We start from the raw sequence: 24,238 nt of genomic DNA, 5'->3' as shown, positions 1-24,238 counted from the left end.
GTCAAATCTAATGATTTTTTCTCTATCTCCAGTCTTCTTAACCTATCTACAACTTTGACACTTGGTTACCCTTCTCTCTAGGTTTTCATGACATTATTACCTCATTCTCCTCCTACTTATCTGACTGTTCCTTCTCAGTATTTTTTGCTGGATCTTCACATGCGAAGAGTCGTGGGTATTCCCTGGGGTTCTGTCCTAGGTCCTCTTTTCTTCTTTCTCTATGCTATTTTACTTTGTAATCTCATCAGTTCCTATAAATTCAATTATCGTTTTCATGGTTTCAGATCCACTTATTCAGCCCTTCTTTCTTGATCTCCAGTCTTGCATCTCCAGCTGTCTATTAGATATCTCAAACTAGATGTCCTGTAGACATTTTAAACCCAACATGTCCATAACTGAGCTAATTATGCTCCCCCTCCAAACTTTCCCTTCTTCCTAATTTCCCTATTTTTTCGCAAGGGCCCTTCCATCCTCCCAGTTACCCAGACTTGTAACCTAGGGGTGATCTACAACTTCTCATTCTCCTCTCACCCTGTATAGTCAATCTTCCACTAAGTCCTGTCGATTTTGCCCTTGTGTCATTTCTCATATATATTCCCTCTCTAATACATGTTTCCTTCTCTCCTCTGACACTGGCACCACTCCGGCACAGGCCCTCATCTCCTGATGCACGGACAACTGCAGTGGACTTGTGGTTGTTCTCCCTGCTTCCAGTCTCATCCCATTCCAGTCCATCCTCCACTCACTTGTTAAATTAATCTTTCTAAAACACAGGCATGACTATGTCTCAAATGCACACACACACACCCCTTTCTCGATAAACTCCAGTGCCTCTCCTTACCTTCCGGATCAAATATAGAATGCTTTGTTTGGCTCTCAAAGCCTTTTATAACCTGGCCTCCTCTTGTTCTTCCAAGTCATCTCACATCCTGCTCCCCCACATCTTTTGTGATCCAGTGACACTGATCTCTCGGCTACTCCTTGAACAAGTCACTCCATCTCCAGACCCTGAGCATCTTCACTGGAAGTCCACTACGCCTGCAGTGCTCTCCCTCTTCTTCACCTCCTGATTTCCTCGACTTCCTTCAAGTCTCCCCCCAAATCCTCCACTTTCCACAAGAATCCTTTATTGACTCCCCTTTAATGCTGGTGCCTTCCCTCTCTTGAGCACCTCCACTTTATTTTGTAAATAGACAATATGTACGTAGTTATTTGCATATTGTCTCCTCATCAGAAGGTGAGCTCCTTAAGCAGGAACTGACTTTTGTTGTTGTGATTGTTTTTCTTCGTATCCCCAGTGCTTAGCATCCCAGTCAAGGAAGACACCTAGATTACAGTGCCTGGCACATAGTAGGCACTTACTAAACTGCTTGACTGACTGATTTTATACAGGTGGGATAGAGCCAGTAATGGAGGGAGTCTGAAGAAGATGACTTGAGAAAGAGGAGCGACTCTTGAATCAAGACCTAAGAGAAGGAATTAAGGAATAGGATCAAAATAAAGGGATTGGCCTTAGAAGTAGAGATAGATCTCATCTTACTACCGGAAAGAAGAGAGAGGGCGATTGTGTTGATAATTTTAGAGAAATTCAGGAATGAATCTGAGGCAGTCCATGTTAAAGAACCACAGAATCTTAATCAAAAGGGACCTCAGAAACCAATTAGTCCAACCTGTACCCAAAAAAGAAGTCCTTCTGCAACGAGTGCTCATCCTGTTTTTTCCTGAAGACTTTCAGTGAGGAGGAACCCACTACCTCTTAAGATAGAACATTATATTTTGAATAACTCTAGTTGTCAGCAAGTTTCTCCATCTATCAAGCCTCAATTTGCCTCTTTGCAACCTTTTCTTTTTTTTTTGGTGAGGCAATTGGGGTTAAGTGACTTGCCCAGAGTCATACAGCTAGTAAATATTATGTGCCTGAGGTCATATTTGAACTCAGGTCCTCCTGACTCCAGGGCCTGTGCTCTATCCACCAAGCCACTAAGCCACCGAGCCACTGAGCTGCCCCCTCTTTACAACTTCTACCCATGGCTTTTAGTTCTGCCCTTGAGGGGCCAAAGAGAACAAATCTAATCCCTCTTTTACAAGATAAGCTTTTGTTTTTTAAAAAAAATCTATTTTTATTTATTTCATTAATGTTTCCCAATTACATGTAAAATTTTTTTTAAGATTAATTTTTTAAAATTTTGAGTTCCAAATTCTCTCCTTTTCTCTCACCCCTTGAAAGAAGGCAAGTAATATGAAATCAATTTTACATGTGAAATCATGCAAAATATATTTCCATATTGGCCATGAAAACACAGTGGAAAAAAGTATACTTCAATCTGCACTCAGAGGTCATTGGTTCTCTCTCTGGAGGGGATGGCATTTTTCATCATGGGTCCTTGAAATTGTCTTGGATCAGTGTCTTGATCCAAGTAGCTAAGTCTTTCACAGCTGATCATCATTATGATATTGCTGTTACTATCTAAAAGGTTCTGCTCATTTCATTTTGCATCAGTTCATATATGTCTTTCCAGGTTTTTCTGAGATAATACTGCTTTTCATTTCTTATATTACAAAAGTGTTCCATCACAATCATTTATCAAATCTTGTTCAGCCATTCCTTAATTAATGGGCATCCCCTCAATTTCTAATTCTTTGCCACCACAAAAAGAGCTGCCATAAATATTTTTGTATAAATAGGTCCCTTTCCCTTTTCTTTAATCTCTTTGGGCTATACCCTAAGTAATGGTATTGCTGGGTCGAAGGGTATGTGCACAGTTTTACAACTCTCTGGGTATGGTTCCAAATTGTTCTCCAGAATGGTTGGACAACTCCACCAACTCTGCATTAGTATCCCAATTTTTCTACATCCCTTCCAGCATTTGTCATTTTCCTTTTCTGTCATGTTAGCCAATCTGATAAGTATGTGGTGGTATTTCAGAGTTGTTTCTATTTGCATTTCTCTAATTGACAGTAATTTAGAGCATTTCATGATAAGCTTTCAAGTGGAGACACCTAGAATCTTACCCCCTTATTGTGCTCTCCCCAGCAAACATCCTCTTTTTTCCATTCTAACCATCTCCTGGAATTCAACTAATTCCCGTTTGCTATGACCTCAAGATCCTTGACCATCCTGGCTGTTCTCATCTGGGCACATTCCAGCTTACCAATGTCCTTCCTTAAAATATGACAGCCAAAAGTGAACACAACACTTCAGACGTAGATTAACCAGAGCAAAGCACAGCAGGATTCTTACCTCCCTAAGTCCTGAGCTGTGTCACATTACCATGTCTTCCAAGTGAAGAATGAGGGTAGTTCATCTGAGATAATCATGGGATTGGAAGGTATAGTTGAGGATTAGAGAAGAAAAGAGTTGGAATAGTCACTGTTGGGAATGAAATAAGGAGTTGATATGAGCAGAGTACAAGGATGGCTAAGCAGTTTTAAAGGACCAGCTTAAGTCATATACCCAACATTGTAACAGGTTAAATCAACTCAATTTTTTTTGACAGAGAAACTCAGGGGCCCTAGGGTAGGAGCAGAGAAATCAAACAGTGAGTGTCACCCAAAGATTCAGATAAGCAAGGATGGCAGGCCAGGAAGGAAAAATAACCCATAACAGTAGCCAGTGAAATACAGAAATGGCAGGCTGTGGCATGAAGGCTTAATACAGAGTCAAATGAAGACAGAATGGGGAAGACAGATTTGGTAACTAGGGAAAGGTCAAGGCACCAAAAATCACAGTGACTGTAAAGAGTGAATGGGAGAGGTAGAAAAAAGAGATGTTGTGGAGTCTCAAAGTTCTAATTCTTGGAGGTAACATAATTCTGAGAGATTAAAAGATCTATGGTTTGACCATTTTGGAATGTGACTAGAGTACAGTAGAAAAGATCACTGGAATCTCTCCATTGCATAGATGAATAATGTGGCCATGTCTACTATCCCAGGCAGAACAGGGAGTCTAGAGAATAGAGAGGGAAAACCAGATCCCTTTTCTGGTCTTTGCTATAAGAAGCCAAACAAGCTTATATATTTTGAGATGAAAGGCCTTCTTGCTCTACCCCTAGAGCCAGAAGCCTTTCTCCAAGCTTCAGCCAAGAGGGCCTAGAAGCCTGGAACTAAAAGCTGTTTACTGACTTTTTCCATAATAGCATTCACAGCAGGACAAAGGCACCCAATCTGTGAAGAAAGAAGCCTTCGATTCAGTGGCAATTTCTGCAGGGACAGGGGAAAAGTTGGGTCAACCCTTGCCTGTAAAGTTCCAAAGCAATATTCTGTCCTTCTTACCCTCTCCCAATGAACAATTTTTTTTTTAAACTGAAAAAGCATGCAGTTACATAACACGGCAAAAAAAATCCCTTTATTAGTTGTGTCCAGAAATGTCTCTTCCTGCATGTTTAAGTCCATCACCTCTTAGACAGGAGATGAAAGGTTTTGTTTCATCATTATTCTTTTGGACTCAAGGGTTATCATTACATTGATTAAAGTTCTAAAGTCTTTTAAAACTGTTTTTCTCTACAATGTTGTTTTCATTGCATATATTGTTCTAAACCCAGCTCACTTTGATCTGTCAGTTCAGTCTTCTCCAGCCTTTGAAATACTTAATAATTTCTTATGTCACAATAATATTCCATTACATACAAGCTCTTTAGCCATTCCAACAGAAGGACAATACCCCCTCAGTCTTTTTTTTTTAATTCAACCTCCCCCTTTTCACCCATTGAAAAGACAATAAAAACAAAATTTATTACAAATGTGTAGTCAAAGAAAACAAATTCCTGCATTAGCCAAGTCCAAAAAATAAAATAAAATGTTTTAATCTGCACTCTGAGTTTCTATCTGGAAAAGGAGAGCATATTTCCTTATGAGTTCTTTGGAATTGTGGTCATCGTGTTGATCAGAGTGCCTAAGTCTTTCAAAGTTGCTTATCTTTACAATATTATTTTTATTACATAAATTGTTCTCTGGTTCTGCCCATTTCACTTTGCATCAACTCATATAAATCTTTCCAGGCTTTTCTGAAACCACCCCCTTCATCATTTCTTTACATTAATACACCATAATTTTTCTAGCTATTCTCCCATTGATGGGTAACCCTCCTCAGTTTCTAATTCTTTGCCACAAAAAGAGCTACTATTTTTCATCTGTAGAATATATTATCCTCTTTCTTCCATTCTCCTCTTTTGTCATTTTTATCAGTCTGATAAGCGTGAAGTGGAACCTTTATTTTCCCATTGATTAAGAATATGACTGAAATGCTTTTATCTGTGATTAAACTCATAGCTGATAAAATATGTTTTAAGATTTGTAAATGAGAAAGTATCTTCTAGGTAAGGTTTTTTGAGAATCCACTGCTAATACTTAATTATTTTGCATGGCTATTTGTTGTTTTACCAATATTAAATTCTTTGTTTATTAGACAGAATGTCACTTTGGTCTGGATGAGTTTATTTCTCTATGACCAGTTGATGAGAACTGGCATATGTGCCCTAATCTTTTTCATTGGCAGGTTTAAACTTGGTCTATCAGCCAGGGCACATACTAAGCACAAAACGAGCTAAGGGACTGTGGTGTGTCAGCTGGGTCCAGATCTAGGTGAAATGGATATGTGCTTGGGTCCCCACTGAAGCCCTGTAGGTACTGCTTATTTCTTTCCTCTAAAATATCTTAAACCCAACCCAGAAATTTCACCTACTAACCACTATGACCTGACCTGTCAAATTCTTCCATGAGGGTAGGAATGAGAGGGATCTGGAAAAGGAGAGAGCAAACAGGCAGTTTTTCTAAGAAGAAATTGAAACTAAGTCATATAAAAATGCTCTAAATCATTGATGCATCTAAATTATTGATTAGAGAAACACAAATTAAAACAACTTTGAGATATCATCTTACACCAGACTGGCTAAAATGATAGATACCCTTCAATTGGGGAATGGCTAAACAAGCCGTGGTACACAATTGTGATGGAAAACTGATGAGGTCTGGGGTTGCTGGGAACCTTGAAACATCAGGGTACAGGGCAGAATCTGCCTGGAATGAATTCATGAACTCAAACCTTCTTCCAGTCAGGGGGCAAATTTTATTGTAACACCAATAGAAGCGGGCAGGGTTCCTAATGAACCTGTAACTTACTGGGGTGATACTGATGCTTATATACAAAAGGGACAGTGAAAGGATCTGGATGGGATTAAGGAGTGGTGAGTAGTCTGGGGTGGGCCAGGTGCCCTAGGTTGCTTTCAAAGACATGGTCTTTTCCTTTTAAGGTTCAGGTCCAATCACCCCATCATTCCCCCCTCAAGATATAAGAAAAGATGAGCTCGTTGATTTAGAAAAACATGGAAAGACTTGGACCTGTGAAGGAAGATGCTATCCACCTCTAGAGAAAGAACCAACAAATAGAAATATGCATAGTATGGTCTTACATATATGTGTATGTGTATGTTTACAGATGTGTATGTATATGTAGATAGATAGATATTCATTTTTTAATTGTAGCTATCTCCTGGGGGAAAGGAAGGGAGAAAAAAAAAGTACACAGCAGAGAACAAAAGAAAACCTAGAAGGAGGCATAGAAAAGCTGAGTAGCTTTGAAAACAATGTGTAGTATTTATTAACAGGTTTTTCTGAAATGGAAATTTATTGTTTTATATTGAATCTTCTAAGTTTAAAACGAATAAAAAATTTTTTAAAAGAAAGAAAGAGAGGTTTAGCTACTCAGAAAGTTTAGAAAGCCTATGACTAGTTCTCAACCACAGTGGAAAAGTCATTAAATTTGAAGTCAAATGACTAAGTTCAAATCTCAGCACAGGTACTTAACTACCTATTTGACCTGAGGCAAATCATTTAATCTCTCAGGGTCTGGGTTCTTCATCCGTAAAATGAGAGTGTAGAACTAGCTGACTTCCAAGCCCTACCCTACCTTGTACCTATAAATCTATATATGACCACAGGAACTTGGTGGTTCAGCCTGCAGAGATCCATCCCCACCATTCCAGTTCTGGCCAGGTCTATATTCTTTCCCACTTGAAGATCCTATCAAGTCCATGCCACTATTATATAATCCAACTTTTTCATTTTACAGATGGGGAAAATGAAGCCCAGAGTGTTTAAGTGACTTGCTCAGGGTTATTCAGTAGTAGCACTGTTGGAGACATAAATCAAGGTCCTCTAACTTCAAAACCCACGCTCTCCCCAAGATGTCTACCCTCTGTTCTACAATCCTGGAGAGATTTTGAAACAACAGTCTGACTCCATGCATCTTAATTTCCCAACAGCCAGTTATTTTTCTGAACCTAGCAGCAGAAAAAGGTCAAATCCCATGAGCTTTCCTCTATGAAAAACAGTCTTAAGCCTTCCTTTAACATTTTGTTTTCCAGAGAGATGGCCTCCCCAGGAACCCCCTATGAAGGTAAATCTGTCCATTTCACACCCACCAGAATGATTCCATGTCTATCCTGAAGACAGAAAGCAAAAATAGTTTCTCCTTCCCTTCTTCAGGGTACCAACTGCTCAGCAGATACAGCTGCCAGGAGATGGGTCCACAGGGCAGAGGTTACACAAACTAGGAGCCTGTCATCCCCCAAAACACTCATTCTGGGTGTGAGCACACACTGACAGGAATCAGGACAGAGTCTGCCTAGTAATATTTTGACATCTCTGTTGCCACACAAGACACCAAGTTGAAAATTAATTCTTTAAACCTAATGAGTATCATGTACAGGTAGCATTTTGTTTTGGTTTTATTTCCAATGTTTATATCAGACATGAGTTCATAGTCATTACAGATAAGGAAACTCTCCCAACCCAAGTCACGACCTGCCTGGCAACTTATAGTTGCCTGGAAGCACTGAGAGGTTTAATGATTTTTTTTAAGGTAAAGTCAGTCAACAAACCTTTGGTAATTCCTCACTATGTGACAGGCACTGTGCCACACAGTATGTGTCTGAGGTAACACTTGAACCCAGATCTTCCAAAGCTAGCTCTCTAACCACTACCCTACATTGTCATTCACAGTTTATTTAAAGGGAAAAATTTCAATCCCAGCAGCTAAGTAACCATGAAGTTCCTAGAACCCCAGGTCCTATACCCATTCTTTAGTACTTTGCTCAGTCCATTTAGTCACTGATCTCAGGCTTCTGTACCCCATTTCTGAGCAGCCTGGACCAGACCATAAAGCTCTTACACCCTCAGGTCCTATGAAGTCTATTTCTGAGGACCTGTTTGGACTAGGTCAAAAAGACCAAGTCTTGCAAGGAAGTGGGACATAGTTCATTTGTAAAGGCTAAATAGGACACTATCCCCTGCCTTGCTTGGAAGGGAATCACAGAAATTAAGCAGTTCCCCTATGGATGAAGATTCTCTGAATGTACCAGGAAAGGTTATGGGGAATAACTGGAGATGCCAAGGCAGGATGGTGCAAGGGAAAGGACACAAGCCTGAGACAGGGCCTGGTGCCTGCATCTGTGAGTTAGTGAGTCAATAAACATACATTTATTAAGCTTCAACCAAGTACCAGGCCCTTTGTTTCAAAGAAAGGCAAAAAGACAAGTGTATGCCATTGAGGTGCTCACAATCCACTGGAATCACTGAGCCTCAGCTTGTTAATCTATAAAATGGACGTAATATTTGTACCACCTATCTCATAGGCAGGTTTTGAGGATAAATGGAGGGAAAAGATGTCAAAGTACTTTAGAAGATGGGAGAGCTTATGACAGGGGAAGAGAAGGGAATAAGTATTCATACAGTCCCCCCTATGTGCCAGACGCTGTGCAAAGTCCTTTTTTTCCCCTTTAAATTATCTCATTTGATCCTTACATCTGAAAAGTAGGTGCTATTATCTCAATTTTACAGTCTGAAGAAACTGAGGCAAAAAAGGTTAACTGACTTGCCCAGAATCACAAATCTAGTAAATATCTGAGGTCACATTTGAACTCAGGTCTTTCTGACTCCAGGTCCAGCAATCTAACCACTCCTCCACCAGCTCCCTCCCATTAATTTTGTTATCAATAACAAAATGCATCTTTAAAACCACTTGTGATAATTTAGGATTAGAATCCGATTACTTTGAGGAACAGGAGGAAAAATGAAATAAATATTAATTTCCTCAGACTGGGATTATACCTTGCCTTCAGCTCAGTGCTTCCTAATAGCCAAGGGGAGAAGAAACTCATTTACAGCCTGGATCAAATGATCTTAGACAAGTCACTCAACTTCCCTCCCTTTCTTCATCTGAAAAATTAGAAGACTGAATTAGATGATCTCTAAGATTTCTTACATTTTTAGATCTGTGATCCTATGATTTTCTCATATGAGAAAAAGAAGAAAATTAGCTCCTCCTCCACCCACACAGAGCTCAGGACTGACCTTCACAATGCAAATCTCTTTCAGTGTCTACCACACCAGCAAGGCCACCAACCCTGAGGAATCTGTGACCCTCCAAATCATCACCACAGCAGGAAAGCAAACAAAGCAGTTTCAAAAGGCCAAAGATTATACATGGAGATGAGTTGTCAGAAAAGGTCTAAAGGGATGTTCTAAAAGGCAAATGAGATTTTTTTTCATCTGATCTTTGAGCCATCAAATGACAGCACATGAAGAGACCTAAAAACAACCTAATTCGACCCTGTTATTTTTTTTTTTAACAGATGAGGAAAGTGAATGCCATGCATTGAAAGAGATTTGCCCAGTGGTCAGGTGAGGTCTAGAACACAGGTGCTCTAACTACAATCCAAATTCTTTCCAATGAACTAGATTTTACTATCCTACTTTTTCATCAATTTTGAAATCTTTGTCAAATATACTACTCGAGAGGAGACTTATTGTCATTTCCCCCAGCCAAAATCAGGCCTATCATGCCATCATCAGTGATGGAAGAACATTGAGATTTTATGAGAATCAAGATTTGTTTTTCACTCTCCATCTGCCAAAAAAAAAAAAGGAAATAACCAAGAGAATGATGTATATGGTAATAGCAATATTGTTTAAAGAAAAACTGTGAATGACTAAGCTATTCTGAGTATTATAAATATTCAAATCAACTACAAAGGAATATGAAGATGCTATCTACCACCAGAGAAAACTGATAAACAGAAGTATGCATAGTATGGTTTTATATCTATATCTGTATGTCTGTGTGTGTGTGTGTGTGTGTGTGTGTGTGTGTGTGTGTGCGCGTGCGTGTGAGAGAGAGTGGTCGCCATCTCTAGTGCTGGGTGGGGAGGAAGAGAGGGGGGAAGTGAAGAAATGTGGGAGCTCAGAACTTAAAATGTAACAAAAATTTAAAAAAAAATTTAATTCTTTTTAAAAAGAAGCATGAAAGATATATTAAAAAAAAAGGAAGTGACTGTAGAAACTTCTCTGTGCCCAAAAGTTGGTGAGGCTGCACAAATCCTTGAAACCCTAAGGAAAAATGTTCCGACTTCACCCCTACCTGAGCTTCTAGAACAGCCTTCTGAAGGCTGAAAGCCTATAATATGACTATTCACTTAGAAATGTTCGATGTGTAGCCCACAGGGAAATCATGGTATATGGAGCATCTTAGTATATGTAGCAAGAACACAGGACTGTTGTGTTCAACAACTGATAAATGGTCAAAGGATATGAACAGGCAGTTTTCTGATGAAGAAATTAAAGCCATGTATAGTCATATGAAAAAATGCTCTAAATCACCATTGATTAGAGAAATGCAAATTAAAACAGCTCTGAGGTACCATCACACCTATCAGATTGGCTAATGTGACAAAACGGGAAAATGATAAATGTGTGTCTGATTTTCAGAGATAGGGTAAAGAAATGGAAAACTGGCACCCTACAAGCCAATTCATTATATGGACTGAACTAAATGACCTCTAGGACTGGAGGACCAAGAATGAATGGTGTGGGTCAGGAGAAGTGTGAATGTGCATGTGAAGGAACCTATTCTTAATGCCATAACTGCTAGTGTTGTAGAGAGGATGCTGATGAGACTGTGATCATCTTCTCCCTTGCCTGCACTCACTCTGGGGCGGCCCTCGTCATATACATAGAACCAAAGGCACACAGACTAAAACTGCAATCTCTGCTTGCTAAGGAGGGAGCTCTCCATTTTTGTCTGACCATGTCACTCCTCTGCTCAAGAAGCTTTCAGTGGCTCCCCATTCCCTTTAAGATAAGAAACAAACTCCTTTTTCTGACATTTAAAGTCCTTCAAAATCTTACTGTAATCGCTTTCCAGACTGGTTTCACATTAGTCCCCAACTCACACACTGTGTTGCAGACAACCAGCCTACTAAACAACCAGCCTCTGTTAACAACATTTTGAACCCTACCTGTCCCTGTTGCCTGGAATGTTCTCCTTCCCCATCTTTCCTTTCTGGCATGTCTAGCATCCTTCAAGGTTCAGCTTTAATGCCACCTTCTATAACAAGGCCTTGCCTGATCACACCCAGCAGTCAATGATCTTCCTCCCCAATCTCTCCATCTCTCTAAGAAGGAGGTGGTTCTGAATCTATTTCCTACTTACTTATCTGGGGACACATTTTTTCCTCAAGTAGAATGGAAGTTCCTTCAGGGAAGTTCATTTTTGGTTTTGTATCCTCACAACCTAGAACAGAGCTTTGTACATCTAGCTTCTTAATAAATGCTTCTTGAGGCAAATTCATTTTTTTTTCTAAGAGACAAGGAAGCCAAGAGAAGGACTAGTTTGTTCCTTTTGCTAAAATATCCAGAGAAAAACAATAACACTTTTACTGTTTGCCAGTCCTACTCCTCAGCTTCTGGTAACTGGGCTTAAATCCCCACCACTCTAAAGAAACTGTCCACTTCAAGGTCACAAATGACCTGACATGCAAGCTATCAATAGGCTATCTATAAGCCTATCACATCTATATTCAGCTTTATCTAAACAGTCTTTATCTTCTTCCAGGTCTCAGTGGTATTTGACAATGTTGACTGGCTCCTCCTTCCACATTCTCTGTCTTCCCTTAGAAGACACCAATCTCTTTTGGTTTTCTTCCTACTTGGCCAGCATTCTTTGTGGAAAGCTTTCCTTGGGTCTTTTTCCTCGTCCTGCCTCCTAAATGTGACCGTCACTCCCTCCTGCCAAACTCTATCACTGGCTCCCTTCTTTCTCTCTCTAGAATATTGCATTCACTCCCCTGGCTTCAACTATCACCTCTATGCAGATGTTCCCTCAATCTTTCTTTTTCTAGCACTGACCTCTCTTCTGAGCTCCCAACCCACAAATACAACTGCTGTCTGGCTAGTCTACCAGCACTGAAAACTCAACTTGTCTAAAATAAAACTCATCTCACTTCCCCTCCTCCTTCAGATTTTATATGTAAAATTCCTCCTTCAGACTTCATATTTAAAATGTTTTATTGACAAATTTTGTTTTGTCAACATAGGTTCCACTATATTGACCAATACAGGGAGACAGAAATCCCAGGATGCTATTCCCCCACAAGGCTATGGATAGAAAGCCTGACCATCTTTATCTTCAAAAAGTAAGTATTTCCTAGCTTAATTTTTCTTGGTAATTTATACTCTACCACACTAGTAACTCTACTACTTAATCTAAATTTTCTTAATCTCTACAGGCAGGCCTTCATTTCTTCTTATGTAAAATGAGGTAGTTAAACTAACTGTCCTCTAATGTCCCTTCTAGATCCAAGTCTAATTAATTTAAACATAAATCATTATTACACGAGATTATTTGCAGTGATGTTTAAGGTTCTAATAAAAAATAAATTCCCCAACCTGGGGAAAATTTCCTTGGGTAAATTTCCAGTTGCCAATATTGTTCTAAGAATAGCACTGGATGAGACAGATGAGATAGAAGGTGACTTGTGCTATAAGAGGGATAAACCATATTGATGAGATCAGAGCCTCTGGAGTATTTCTCTTCTGAATTTTAATAATGCCCTCATTTACGCAGTTATAGTCAGTGTGTAGATTCTTCTTCCGGCTCATCCTTCCATCCTGGAAGCCAGGTGTTCCTCCACTTCTTTGTGTTCCTTATTTCTTTCAGGTCAGTATTCTATGTCACACAACTCACTCTGCCACCCCCACCCCCCAATTGTGGGGCACACAGTTCGCTTTCAACTCTTTACTAATACAAATAGTGCTACTGTGAATATTTTCATGTGGGTCTTTTTTTTCCTGCCAATAACCCCTTATAAGTAAAATCCTAAAAGTGGGAGTGCTGGGGCAAAAGTATGAACGGTTTTGTAACATTTATCGTACAAATATGTATTTCTTTCCAAAACAGCATTTCACCACCTTTCCAGATTATTTCACAGTATTTCCAAAACAAAATTTCATAGCTCTGCCAGCAGTAAATTCACTCACTTTCATCTACCAGAACGAATGCTATTCTTTATCATATTTGCCAGTTTGGTGATGGTAAGGTGAGTTTCCCATTTGTACTTCATCACTACATGTCAGATTTGCATTAATTTGCATTTCCCTGATTACTAGCAATTTCCTTTTTTTCTTCCCAAACAGTAGCTGACAGTTTGAGTTTTTCCTTTTGAAAACTGCTAGTATATTTTGAGCACTTATTTATTAGGGAATGGTTTACAAATCATTTTAATTGTTTCTGTTAATGGCACCACCAATCCTAACACTAGGCTTTAAACTCTTAAGTCACCTTTGATTTTTCCTCCTTTATCTCCCATATCCAATCAAGTTCAAAGTCCTGTTGAAACTACCTGCACAATAACTTCTCAAATATGCCTCCCCTCTTTCCCACTCCCATAGATACCACTCTAGCTTAGGTCCACACATCTCTCAAACAGCTTATTAAAGTAGCCTCCTAATTAGCCTCCCTGTATTTATAGGCTCTCCTCTAGAATCTATGCTTCCATAGTTCCCAAACAGTCTTCCTCATGTACACATCTAACCATTCCCATGCTCAAAAACTTTTCAGTTGCTCCCCCACAGTCCACTGAACAAAATTCTTTTTATATTCCAGTTGGCCTGGAGGTCCAGATCAAACGTCACTTTCTCTATGAATTATTCCATTATCTTATCATCTAAAAGCAGTCTCTCCCTCTGAGCTTCCTCAGTCCAGTGTCTATAACCACTCATAGTATTCAACACAACTTGCTTTCCTCTATATCCCAATTTTCTCCTCCATCTGCAACCCCAGAGGATGATCTTCCCCCAGAGTAGGGAATCTGTCTTATCTCCCTCTCAACCCCCATCCCCTCCAGTGCACAAGTGATTAAATATTTGTAGAAGCAATGAAGGGTGAAAAATCCTAAAGGAGAGGCAGAAACTTATTTTCTCATTGGCTTAAGCTCTATTTTTAAGTGTGAATTCAAACAGAGAAATGTGGATGGTTTCCCTGGAAACAGAAAAGAAATTCTGCCAAAAGGATGCAGGCATATGTATTGTATATAGATAATATGGTTTCCAACCCCCACTGAGCATAAAGACAGAACTAGCTTGGAAAGCAAATCTCATAAAAGAAAGCCAAGTTCCCAAGTTTTTCTGATAGCATGTCTGACAGGAGAAATGTAACAGATTTTAGGGAACTTGAGTCAAAAAGAATCCAACTTTGGCACCATGAGAGACTTTAGTTGCAAAACTGTATTACTTGAGGTTGGAGGGGATGGAGGAAGTACATAACTGCTGAGACTCACTGTGATGGGGTAAAGGTTTTTGCCTATCCTCAGAGGCTGAATCTAGATTAGAGCGGCCAACTTGAGGCCTGGGGGACTGACAGGGCCCAAAAATCAAAGGGAAGAGCCTTACTATGTGGGGACTTTCCCTGACTGATCCCATCCAACTGTGACTGCTTCCTTACTCTAGCACCTCAGAGTTGAAAGATTCAGTATCAAATGTGAGGGTTCTACAAGTTGCTTAAACTTGTCAGACCAGAGGATAAAGGAGAGGCAGGTAAGAGGTAGGTCAACCTTACTCATATTAGGGGTGGGGGTGGGGGGAAGGGAGAAGTGAAATCCTATCATAAAGGTTCAAAGAAATTGAGAGAACCCTCATGCTCCCTCCCCTCTGGTCCTTTGCCTCTCACTCAGTGTCCCACCTAGACCCACTGTTGACCAACCAGTGAAGGCAATAGGGCCTTCACCAGCTGCCAAGGACTTGCCAAAGACTCCTTGTCAACCTTGCTTGGAAAAGGAACAGTTAGACTCCAAATCAGCTGGTACAAGGCCTTCCTCAACTTCCTCTTCTGAACCATGAATCCTGGATCCTCCTCTTAGGACCATGTGGCAAGGACTAGCCTAGGTTAGGTTGCCCTAACCCAAGACTAACTTGGCTTCAAGCTCACACATATCCAGAGGGTAGGAAGAAAATGTCTATACACATACAACGTCAAAATATAGACATTAGAGACTGGAAAATTCACACACACACAAGTACAAGAAGACGCACAATCCAGAGCAGGGGAAAAGGTAGTTTCCCCACAAGTACACAGACTGACACACCCAAAGGTCAAAGTGCAATAAGCCTCAGTCATAAATATTGTCCTGCCAAGGCTGGCCTATTCTGTGAGGTGGCAGAGGCAGCTTTATAGACATTCAATAGCTCAACACCTGGAAAGAGCCTCAGTCATCCCACCCCCACGGAGACTTCTGACTCCACTCACCCTGGGCATCCAGACAGAACTGCAGAATTGAAAAAAGGCTTAGAAATCCCTCTAGGGAAACTGAGGCCCAAGGAATGGAAGTGATTTGTTCAAGGTTGCACATCCAGTCAGTCAGTATCTGATCTGGGTCTTAGAACTTCGGGATTTTCCCTCTGGACAAGAACGCTTTGCTTTCCTATCCCTTCCCCAGACTCTAGGACTGCCTTCACCCACCTCCCAATGCCCAAGGCTCTAGATTCCATTCCATATTCCAAGGGATCCCCACCACCGTCTCCGGTTAAACTTGTTTCCTGCTACAAAAAAGGAACAGATCTCTCTGACACACATCCCCCTTCCCTCCCCAATGTCCTTTCCACTCGGCCCCGGGTCTCTGACCCCGGGCCGTTACCGCCCTCTAAGGTCACTCCGCACACTCCTCACAAACAGGTGCAAAGGTGCGGGGCCAGAAGCACACCTCTGGAGACAAGTCTGCTGATGCCCCCCACTCCACGCGCTGACAGGCGTGCTGTGCCCCGCACGCCATCCCACCTCCGGGGTCACCTGTGCTATGCCTCCCCCTCTCCCCCTTACATCCTCCCAGGTGCACCCCCGCCCCTCACTTCCACTCGGACATGCGTGGTGCACACAGACTCGCGCGCCCCCTCCTCTCCCAGAAGACGCATATATTCCACCACCATCCCCCTCAGCGCGGAGACGCAAGCTGCACTTCCCCCCCCCAATCCCCCCCCATGCGCGCCCCCTCACGGGCATGCATGCGGCAGCCTAGCCCCTCACCTCCGCGCGGACACGCGTGCTGTGCCGGCCGCCCGTTGCTATACGGCATCCAGATCTTCTTCAGGGGGTTCTGGGTGAGCTCCCGGGGGGAGGCCATGGGGACGGACCGCAGTGTTGGCGGGCGCTGCGCAGCCGGGAACAGCTAGCGGGCAAGCTGGCCTGAGGGCTGGGGGCCACCTCCTCCTCCGCTGGCCACCTCCCCCAAGGGCGGGGCCCCGAGACTCCACCTCCGCAGCCTGGGGACCAAGTCTCCGCCCAGCCCCGTGGCTCCGCCTCCCCCTCTTCCTCCCCGCTCTCCACCCGAGGCCCCGCCCCCAGCTCCTAGTGCCGGGGACCCTCCTTCAGCCCCGCCCCGTCGGTCTGCGGCCGCTGGGAGCGTGGGCTGGAACAGGGAGGGGAGAAGATCCGACCGGGTGATTCCCGGATCCTTCGGCTACTGGTACAGGGCTGAGCAAGCAACTGAGTTAACTTCAGCGACGCCACTACGTCCCCAAGACCTCCCCAGGCATCGGGGCCAGCCCAAGAGATAGATGCGTCTTCCCCCTTCTTTGCCCTTGCAGGATGAGGCAGCAACTCCCACCCTCTGTCTCAGTTTATACGTGTGTCTCTCCCATTCTCTTGATACAAGGCTCTCCTCCCCCAACACACCAACCCTTCACATCTTCCAGCCCCAGGCCAACCCCTACCCTTAAGTCCTTCTCAGAGATTCCCCAAGGAAGACCAGCATCGTGAATCTGGACAAGATCGTTTCCCACTCAATTTCTCAAGCTTAAAAATGCGGGAGGGGGTGGTTAAGAAGGTCTCTAATTATGTGTGTGTAGAGTCGGTCAGGAATCCTTGGATCACTACTGAAGATGACTTCTCTTGCAAAAAAATTTAGGTCAATGTAGTGTTTATGATATTGCAAAGATATAAAAACTAATTCGTGGGGTCCCAATGACCCGGAATGCAATAGGTCTAGGCCAAGATACTTTAAGCTGCTCTGGACTCAGGAGTCTGGAGAGTGAGAGAAAGGTGCCTGTAGGCCCTCGGAAGAAGGAGAAAGAAAACAGAGCAAGGGAAAAAGCCATGGGGTGTGGTGGGTAAGGCCAGCCCAGACGCCAACAGGAGCCTGGAGTTTGCCCTCTTGCCCGGACACAGGCTGGTGAAGTGTGAGCTCTGTCACTGCATGACCAGTTGATCACTGGAGTGGACTCCATGTGGGTTAATTCATGGTTCCTATCTTGATCTATCTCCATAGGTTAAGGGGCACTGTGGGATACCCCCTCTGAGGCCCTTCAGCACCATCTTACCCCATCCCTACCCTCAGACTTGGACTGGAGCTCAACCCAAACTCCAAAATCCATCCTCTTTCCCAGGTCATCTTTGGCTCATCACTGAAACAAGTGCTATATCACTGCCTCCAAGAAGTCTTCCTGGATATGAAATATGGGTCAGAGAACCTGAGTTTGAATTTGAGTTCTGCCATTTACTACCTGTGTGATCCTGAGCAAATCAGTTAGCCTCTGGGCCCAGCTTCCTGATCTGTAAAATTAGGACATTGGACTACATGATCAATTCTAACTCTATGAACACATGACAACTTTATATTTATCCTACCTATCCCTACTCAGCTGATGACAGGACTCTGCCTCCAGATTTCCTCCCATCCTCTCCATATTTATGCTCCCCCTTCATGAAGTGACTTACACGAACATCCTACTCTGTTTCTCATCTATGCATAGTTCCATAGGTTCCCAAAGTGGGCAATACCACCCTCTGGGGGAAGATGGACCAATCCAGTGGGGAGGTAGTAGCCTCCAGTGATGAAAATTTAAAAAACCAAACTTTTAAAGGGTTAAAGAAAGTAGATTTCTAGGGGGGTGTTGAGTAATTTTTTTAAAATGGGGCAGTAGGCCAAATAAGTCTGGGAACCTCCAGAAGGCTAAGGTAGAAGGGAGCTGAAGCAGCAGATACTTCGCTACATTGCAGCTGTCAAATCCCTTTCCATCACATTCTTCTTAGAGGCCAGAGACTTTCTACTCACATCATAGGTGGAAAGACCAGGGTGCATTGATATAATGCTTTAAGGTTTGCAAATATTTCATTTTATCTTCACAACCCTTGAAGATAGGTGCTATTATCTCTATTTTACAGAAGAGAAAACTAAGGTAGACAGAGGTTAATTAACTTAACCTAGGGTCACACAGTGTCTGAGGCTGGATTTGAACTCAGGTCTTTTCTAACTCCAGATCCAGTACTCTAGCTACTGTACCACTTAGCTACCAAAAACCACATATAAGGACACAGTTCTAATTCCAAACAGCTTCTTCCCTACCCATCCTTCCCTGCTTCTACTCTCCCCTCCATGTAAAGTCTGCTAAAGATGTAAAATTTTCCTTTTCTGAGAAAGTAAGCACCTTGACTGAGTCCCCTAATTTACACTTGGCTTTCTTAGGAGATATTCAGGGCTAAGGTCTTTGCACGACATTTCTCCGTCCCAGACACTGTACAGTCTGCAAACTTGCCTTACTCCCAGGTACCCTGTGTACCATGGATAGATTTCAGGAGAATCTATGAACTTGAATTGGGGGAAAAAATACATCTATTTTCGCTAACCTCTCTCTGAAATTTAGCATTTCCATAACTTATGAACTGTTAAAAATACACTCTTAGAAGAGGTCCATAAGCTTCACCAGATTGCCAAAGCGGTTCAAGACACAGAAGAAGGTCACAAATCCCAGCTGTGCACCAGTGACCCACCAAGCCTCTGTTTCTGCATTACTGAGGGATGAGATCCAGAGGTATTAAAAACCAGGAACAACTGAGAGGCTATTCCTGACATGAGTCTATGCACACTCCAGCTATAGCCTGGGTACTGACTAATGGGTGTTCTGGCTGCCTTCAGCCACTCTGACAGTGTTGCCGGCTCTGGGCTCAAGGGTAGAAAGAAGCCTGATAAACCCACCCTATCTTCATGGCTCAGAGAGGGAAGAGCCAAAGCTCATTAGGTAGAGGAGGATGGCTCAGGAGCTGTTGGTAGGAAACTGTCAAGCCTTGACAGGATCATCAGGGAGTTTCAACTTGCCTTAGCCTAAGAAACAACCAGAGGAATGGACACACAAGCACACATGCAAAAGCAAACATTCATACATGGATGCTCAGGCAGACCTCCTTCCCACCCCCAGCATGGCCTTTCCCCTGGGACCAAGGCTGTGGAGCCTGGGGCAGATTCTCCCTGGGATCACTGATAAACACTTTCCCAAGAACCTTCAACCTTCCTGCTCCCAGGAAGATGAAGTGGAAGAGGCAGGCTGGGGAGTTAACCTTTGTAGTGCTAAGAACTGATGCGGGACCTTTCTACTTGTCAAATCCGTGGCTGAGGGGATGAACCTGACTCAGAGCAATTCAAGCCTAAATAATTGCTGCTCCCACAACCAGTTCTTCTGAACACCCCGCCCCCAGCAGATCAAAGCAGACCCCCTAATCCCAAAGACACAAAGTCCTACAGCAACTACAATCAGCTCTCACTTCTCTCCACAAATAGTAGGCAGATATAACTAACCCGGAATGTTCCATTTGACTCAGAACCTCATCATAGGGTTGAATTTAGGGGAGCAATGAATTTTTCTTCATTTCTATCACTGGGTCATTCCTCAGCTCCAGAGAGTTTGATGACTTTCCACTGTCAGTAGAATCAATTTCAAGTACCTCAGCCTACCATTCAAGGTCCTCTACTAACTGGTCTCAACATCTCATTTCTCTATTTTCTTCACCCTTTTTCTTTTACATCTTAAATGATTTATTGATACTTTTTTTTTAAAAAATGGTACTCACTTCCCAACGGTAATAACTTCCATATCCTCCTCCCTTTCTCCCTTGTAATAGAAGACAGTTGAGCAAAACTGAACACACTTGTCACATGGGACAATGCCCCATTCCACACCTATAGTTTACCACCTCTGTGCCAAAGTGAGAGAAGTATGCTCAGTATCAGCCTTCTGAAGTCTAGCTTGGTCACCACATTAATCACTCCTAATTTTTTTTCCTGTGTTGCTTTTTATTTACATAATTGTCTCATTTCCCACCCCCCCCACTACCACAGAGGCTATAGTCATTCCTGCTCCCTAGCTAGTCTCATTCCACTACCACCAACACCCCATTCAAACCTAAGCTATCCTTTAAGGTCCAACTCATTTCACCTTCTCCAGGAAGCTTTCCCTAACCCCTACAGCTCATGTGGATTTTTCTCTCCTTTGAACTGTGCTCTCCAGCGGGAAGGGGGGCGGGTTGGAGAAAGAATAGTAGGGATAGTCTATTTTTGAGGTGATGGGGGAAAAAAACTACCTGTCTGTGACAGTTCTTTATTTCCTTCCTTGCCCCATTCCCCTTGGGTAAGAAAGGAGGCACCTTGTAGGTGAAATGATTATGCAGTAACTACTGATTGGTCAAGAGACAGCATGCAATTACAGAACGGGCCAATGAATACTACCCAGAGCACAGCATGTGGACAAATCCTAGATTGGAACAGAAGTGTCTGGGGAATCTTCATGCCTTTCTAGGGCTCCCAAGGAAGCCCAGGCTCTGGTCTCTGGCATCTTGGGCCAGTTTCCTCCTAGAGAACCTTAAAGATCAGGCTAGAAGGCTTATCCAGACTGTTTTGACATTGTTAGTTCTTTTACTCATTCTAATTTTCTTCCTCTTATGAATCCTTTCTAAATCTGTTGATTCTCTTTAACCTTGTGAATTGATCCTAGAAAACACAATCATGTATGTGGTCTGGATGATGGGGAGACAGAAAGGAGAAGGGAGCAGGAAGACAAACTAGTGCACAGAATTACCTTGGGGAAGTGGAAGGGTAATTAAGGCTGGAGGCTTAAGTGAGAAGGGATAGATTTCTGAGTCCAGAGAGCCAAGCAGTATTCAGAAACTAGGAAATTCAGAAGATTCAACTGCCTAAAAGTTGAGTTTTTAGTTGCCAGTGATTGTTTAGAAGGTGGGGGAAAAGGTGCTATGAATGAATTGAAATAAGTGCTGCTACACACGATCAGCAACCTGTGAGATCTTTTACAGAGCCCTGACAGAGTTTAAAATGACCATAAATTTATCTTAGGGGTCATCTAGTCCAACCAACTGGAAAGGATCTAGCTATGGCTCTGTCCTTGTGTGACAATGAAGATAAGGCTTCACTTCTCTAGGTTGGTTTGCCCATCCTAAGGATGGGTAACAACCCTGATAGTTGCTTTTGCGAAGACCTAAAGGATCAATGTCTAGGAAAGCCTTTACAGAATTCTGCACAGATATAAGGGAGGGCTATCCCATATACCATCCAGATGTGAGCCTCAACACATCCTGTCCAGATGTTGGGGTGTGTGTCACAAGCTTTGCACAGATGTGAGAGAAGGCTGCTCAGAAGAGGAGAGGGACCATCATAAAACCTAATATGCTGGCTGGGCCATGTCATTGTCATGTTCAAAAGTGGTTCATGACTCCTCACTGCCTACGGGATAAAACAGAGTCCTTAGCTTAAGCATTCCCTCTACAACTTGTCTCTAGCCTACTTTCCCAACTGAATTTCCTACTACTACTCTTCACACACATTACCTTCCAACCAAATTAGACTACACTGTCTCATGTTCTCATCCTACCCTCTTCTATCTTTGTTCATGCCATCAATGAACAGCACCTCCATCTCCACCCCCTCCCATCCTTGCAGGCTATGGACTTGTTGAAATTCTTCCTTCATGATCCAACTCAAATGTCCTCTCCAACAAGAAGCCTTCCCTGATTTTGCCAACTGAAAGTGATCTTTCCCTCCTCAAGTTTCTAATGGTATTTTGCCTTACTTGTATCCCTCCTTTGCACTTTTCTCATTCTCCCACCACAGCTATTTGTGGACTTGTCCTTCCCTCTCCATTAAACTGTAAACTTCCTGGGATTAGTATCTTCAGTCCATTCCACATGAGGGTAAGCTGAAAGGTAAGGGGAATCTTAGCCTAGAGAAGAGGAGTCTCAAGGGATGTACAGTAGCTGACTTCAAATACACCAAAGGATGTCATGAGGAAAAGGGATTCGATTTGGCCTTAGAGGGATGTAGAAGCAATGTATGGAAGTAGCAAAGAGGCAAAATTTTGCTTGTTGAAAGGAAAAACCTAATAAGAGCTATCCAAAAATATAATGGGCTGCCTCTGGAGGTAATGGATCCTCCATCATTGGAGGTCTTCAAATAGAGGCTGGATGACTACTTACTGGGTTTGTTGTATTGGAGAATTTTTTTCTAGCAGGGGCAGGACTAGATGCCCTCTGAGGTCCTTGCCAAATCTAAAATTCTGGGGTTCTGTAATTCATGGTTGTCTCTTCATCTCAGCACAGATGAGCACAAGGTCTCACACGCACTAGGTTCTTAATATGTTTTTTGTTTTTTAAAGAATGTAAACAAGAAGGGTTGGGGGAAAGTTTTCACTAGACACTGTACAACTGTGAACTAAAGATCCAAATCTGGGGGGACTCAGAGGCTCTGGGGTGGGAAGGAGAGGAAACCTCCACATGGATGAGTTCTGAAGGGGCTGTGCTTCCCACTACTGCTCAGGACAACCTCAGGAAAGAAAGGCTATTTTTAGCTCCCACTTCTGCCCCCCCCCCCACCCCGCACAAGCAGTTGGGGGTTGGGGGGTTATGGGAAGAGGAGTCTGGGGCCACTCAGATGAACCACTCAGGAACCCCGAGGGAGTGAAAGTGGGAGTCTGATTCTCAGATGCCTCAGCCCCAAGAAACAGCGACGCCGGACAGACAAACTGACTGGACGGACAAACTGACCCACTCCTTCAGCTGCAGGCCCCGCCCTCCCCCCTATAGTTTACGCTCCAGCGGTACCCAAAGGTGTAAGCACGGGCGTATACCATACTCCCCGCGAACTAGAGGCTAGTTCCCAGAGGAGGGAGGTGGGCATGAGGTCAGGCTAAGCAACTAACAGCCAAGAAAACCCTGCCTGGGACCCCTTCACCCCGAGTTCCAGCCCCATGACCTCTCCTACCTCTTAGACCCTCCTGGGGCGCTCGCTGGCTCTGCAGGTCAGACATCGGGATCAGCCGGGACCCCCTACCCTGGAGCGCCAGCAGCTGTTTGCTCCAGGGGCCAGGACCCACCCGGGCCCGAGGGCGCAGGGGCAGCCCCAGCCCCTCCTCCCGGGCCCCGCCCCTGGAGAACACACCCTGGCTCCGCCCCCTGTACGCCTCAGGCCCCGCCCCGGACGGATTAGGCCCCGCCCACTCCTGGAAGGGGCCCCCATAAACTCATAGCCCACATGGACTCGGGGCTCGTTGCTTCTGCAGAGTGAACGGGAGAAGGGAATGGAGGGAGAAGAAAGGGAAACTTCCTGGCTGAAGCGGCGCGGGGGGGCCCCCTCTAGGAGGGGCAGAGGAATGGGGGAGGGGGTTCTCGGTGTGATAAACAAGGTCTCTTGGCTAGTCGGACACCGATCCGCGGATCACCACACCCACCTTCTTCCTGGACTACCCCCTTTCTTGGAGTGGAGAAATTGAGTCACTGATTTTTACCCTGCTAATTCTGGGCCAGTCCCTCATACCTGCCCTGGAGTCACAGATGGGAAAGACTTTCCCCGTCCTGCTGTCCACTCTTACAGTCACTGGTGTCCAACTCAAGTAGGAACCATGGCCGCTATACTGTACATAAGGATCCCTATGCGCTCCCTGCTAACATAGTTTTAAAATGTAATGTTATCTATATTTTCTTATATTTTTTATTTATTTTGTTAAATACTTCCCAATTACATTTTAATCTAGTTAAGGGCCCAGGCCAGATGTGACCCAGCTGCTCTAAAAACACCATGTTCCCTGAGTGTAGGACTTTCTCAGTGTCTCCTCCATCTTCCTTATAGTCTGAGTTCTCTAT

At 43.4% G+C, this 24,238-nt stretch overlaps 1 protein-coding gene across 4 annotated transcripts in view; it reads right to left on the bottom strand.

Moving 5' to 3' along the window:
- Window positions 1-23,498, bottom strand: part of PFKFB4 (6-phosphofructo-2-kinase/fructose-2,6-biphosphatase 4) — a 74,209-nt gene extending 50,711 nt beyond the window's left edge. Inside the window, exon 1 of one of the 4 annotated variants that reach the window (XM_020999037.2) lies at window positions 23,361-23,498. In XM_020999037.2, coding sequence (XP_020854696.1) covers window positions 23,361-23,406 — 46 coding nt within the window. In that variant the 5' untranslated portion in view covers window positions 23,407-23,498. Of the gene's footprint in view, window positions 1-16,348; window positions 16,647-23,360 lie in introns of those variants that run through there. The other 3 variants (XM_020999035.2, XM_020999034.2, XM_020999036.2) reach the window with 3 other exon arrangements.
- Window positions 23,499-24,238: the final 740 nt, after the last annotated feature.

Source organism: Phascolarctos cinereus, unplaced genomic scaffold (assembly GCF_003287225.1).
Source record: "Phascolarctos cinereus isolate Bilbo 61053 unplaced genomic scaffold, phaCin_HiC Scaffold_4;HRSCAF=312, whole genome shotgun sequence".
In the NCBI taxonomy this organism is placed as follows: Eukaryota; Metazoa; Chordata; class Mammalia; order Diprotodontia; family Phascolarctidae; genus Phascolarctos; species Phascolarctos cinereus.
The sequence above is the reverse complement of the archived record's forward strand: the minus strand, read 5'-3'. Positions and strand labels throughout refer to the sequence as shown.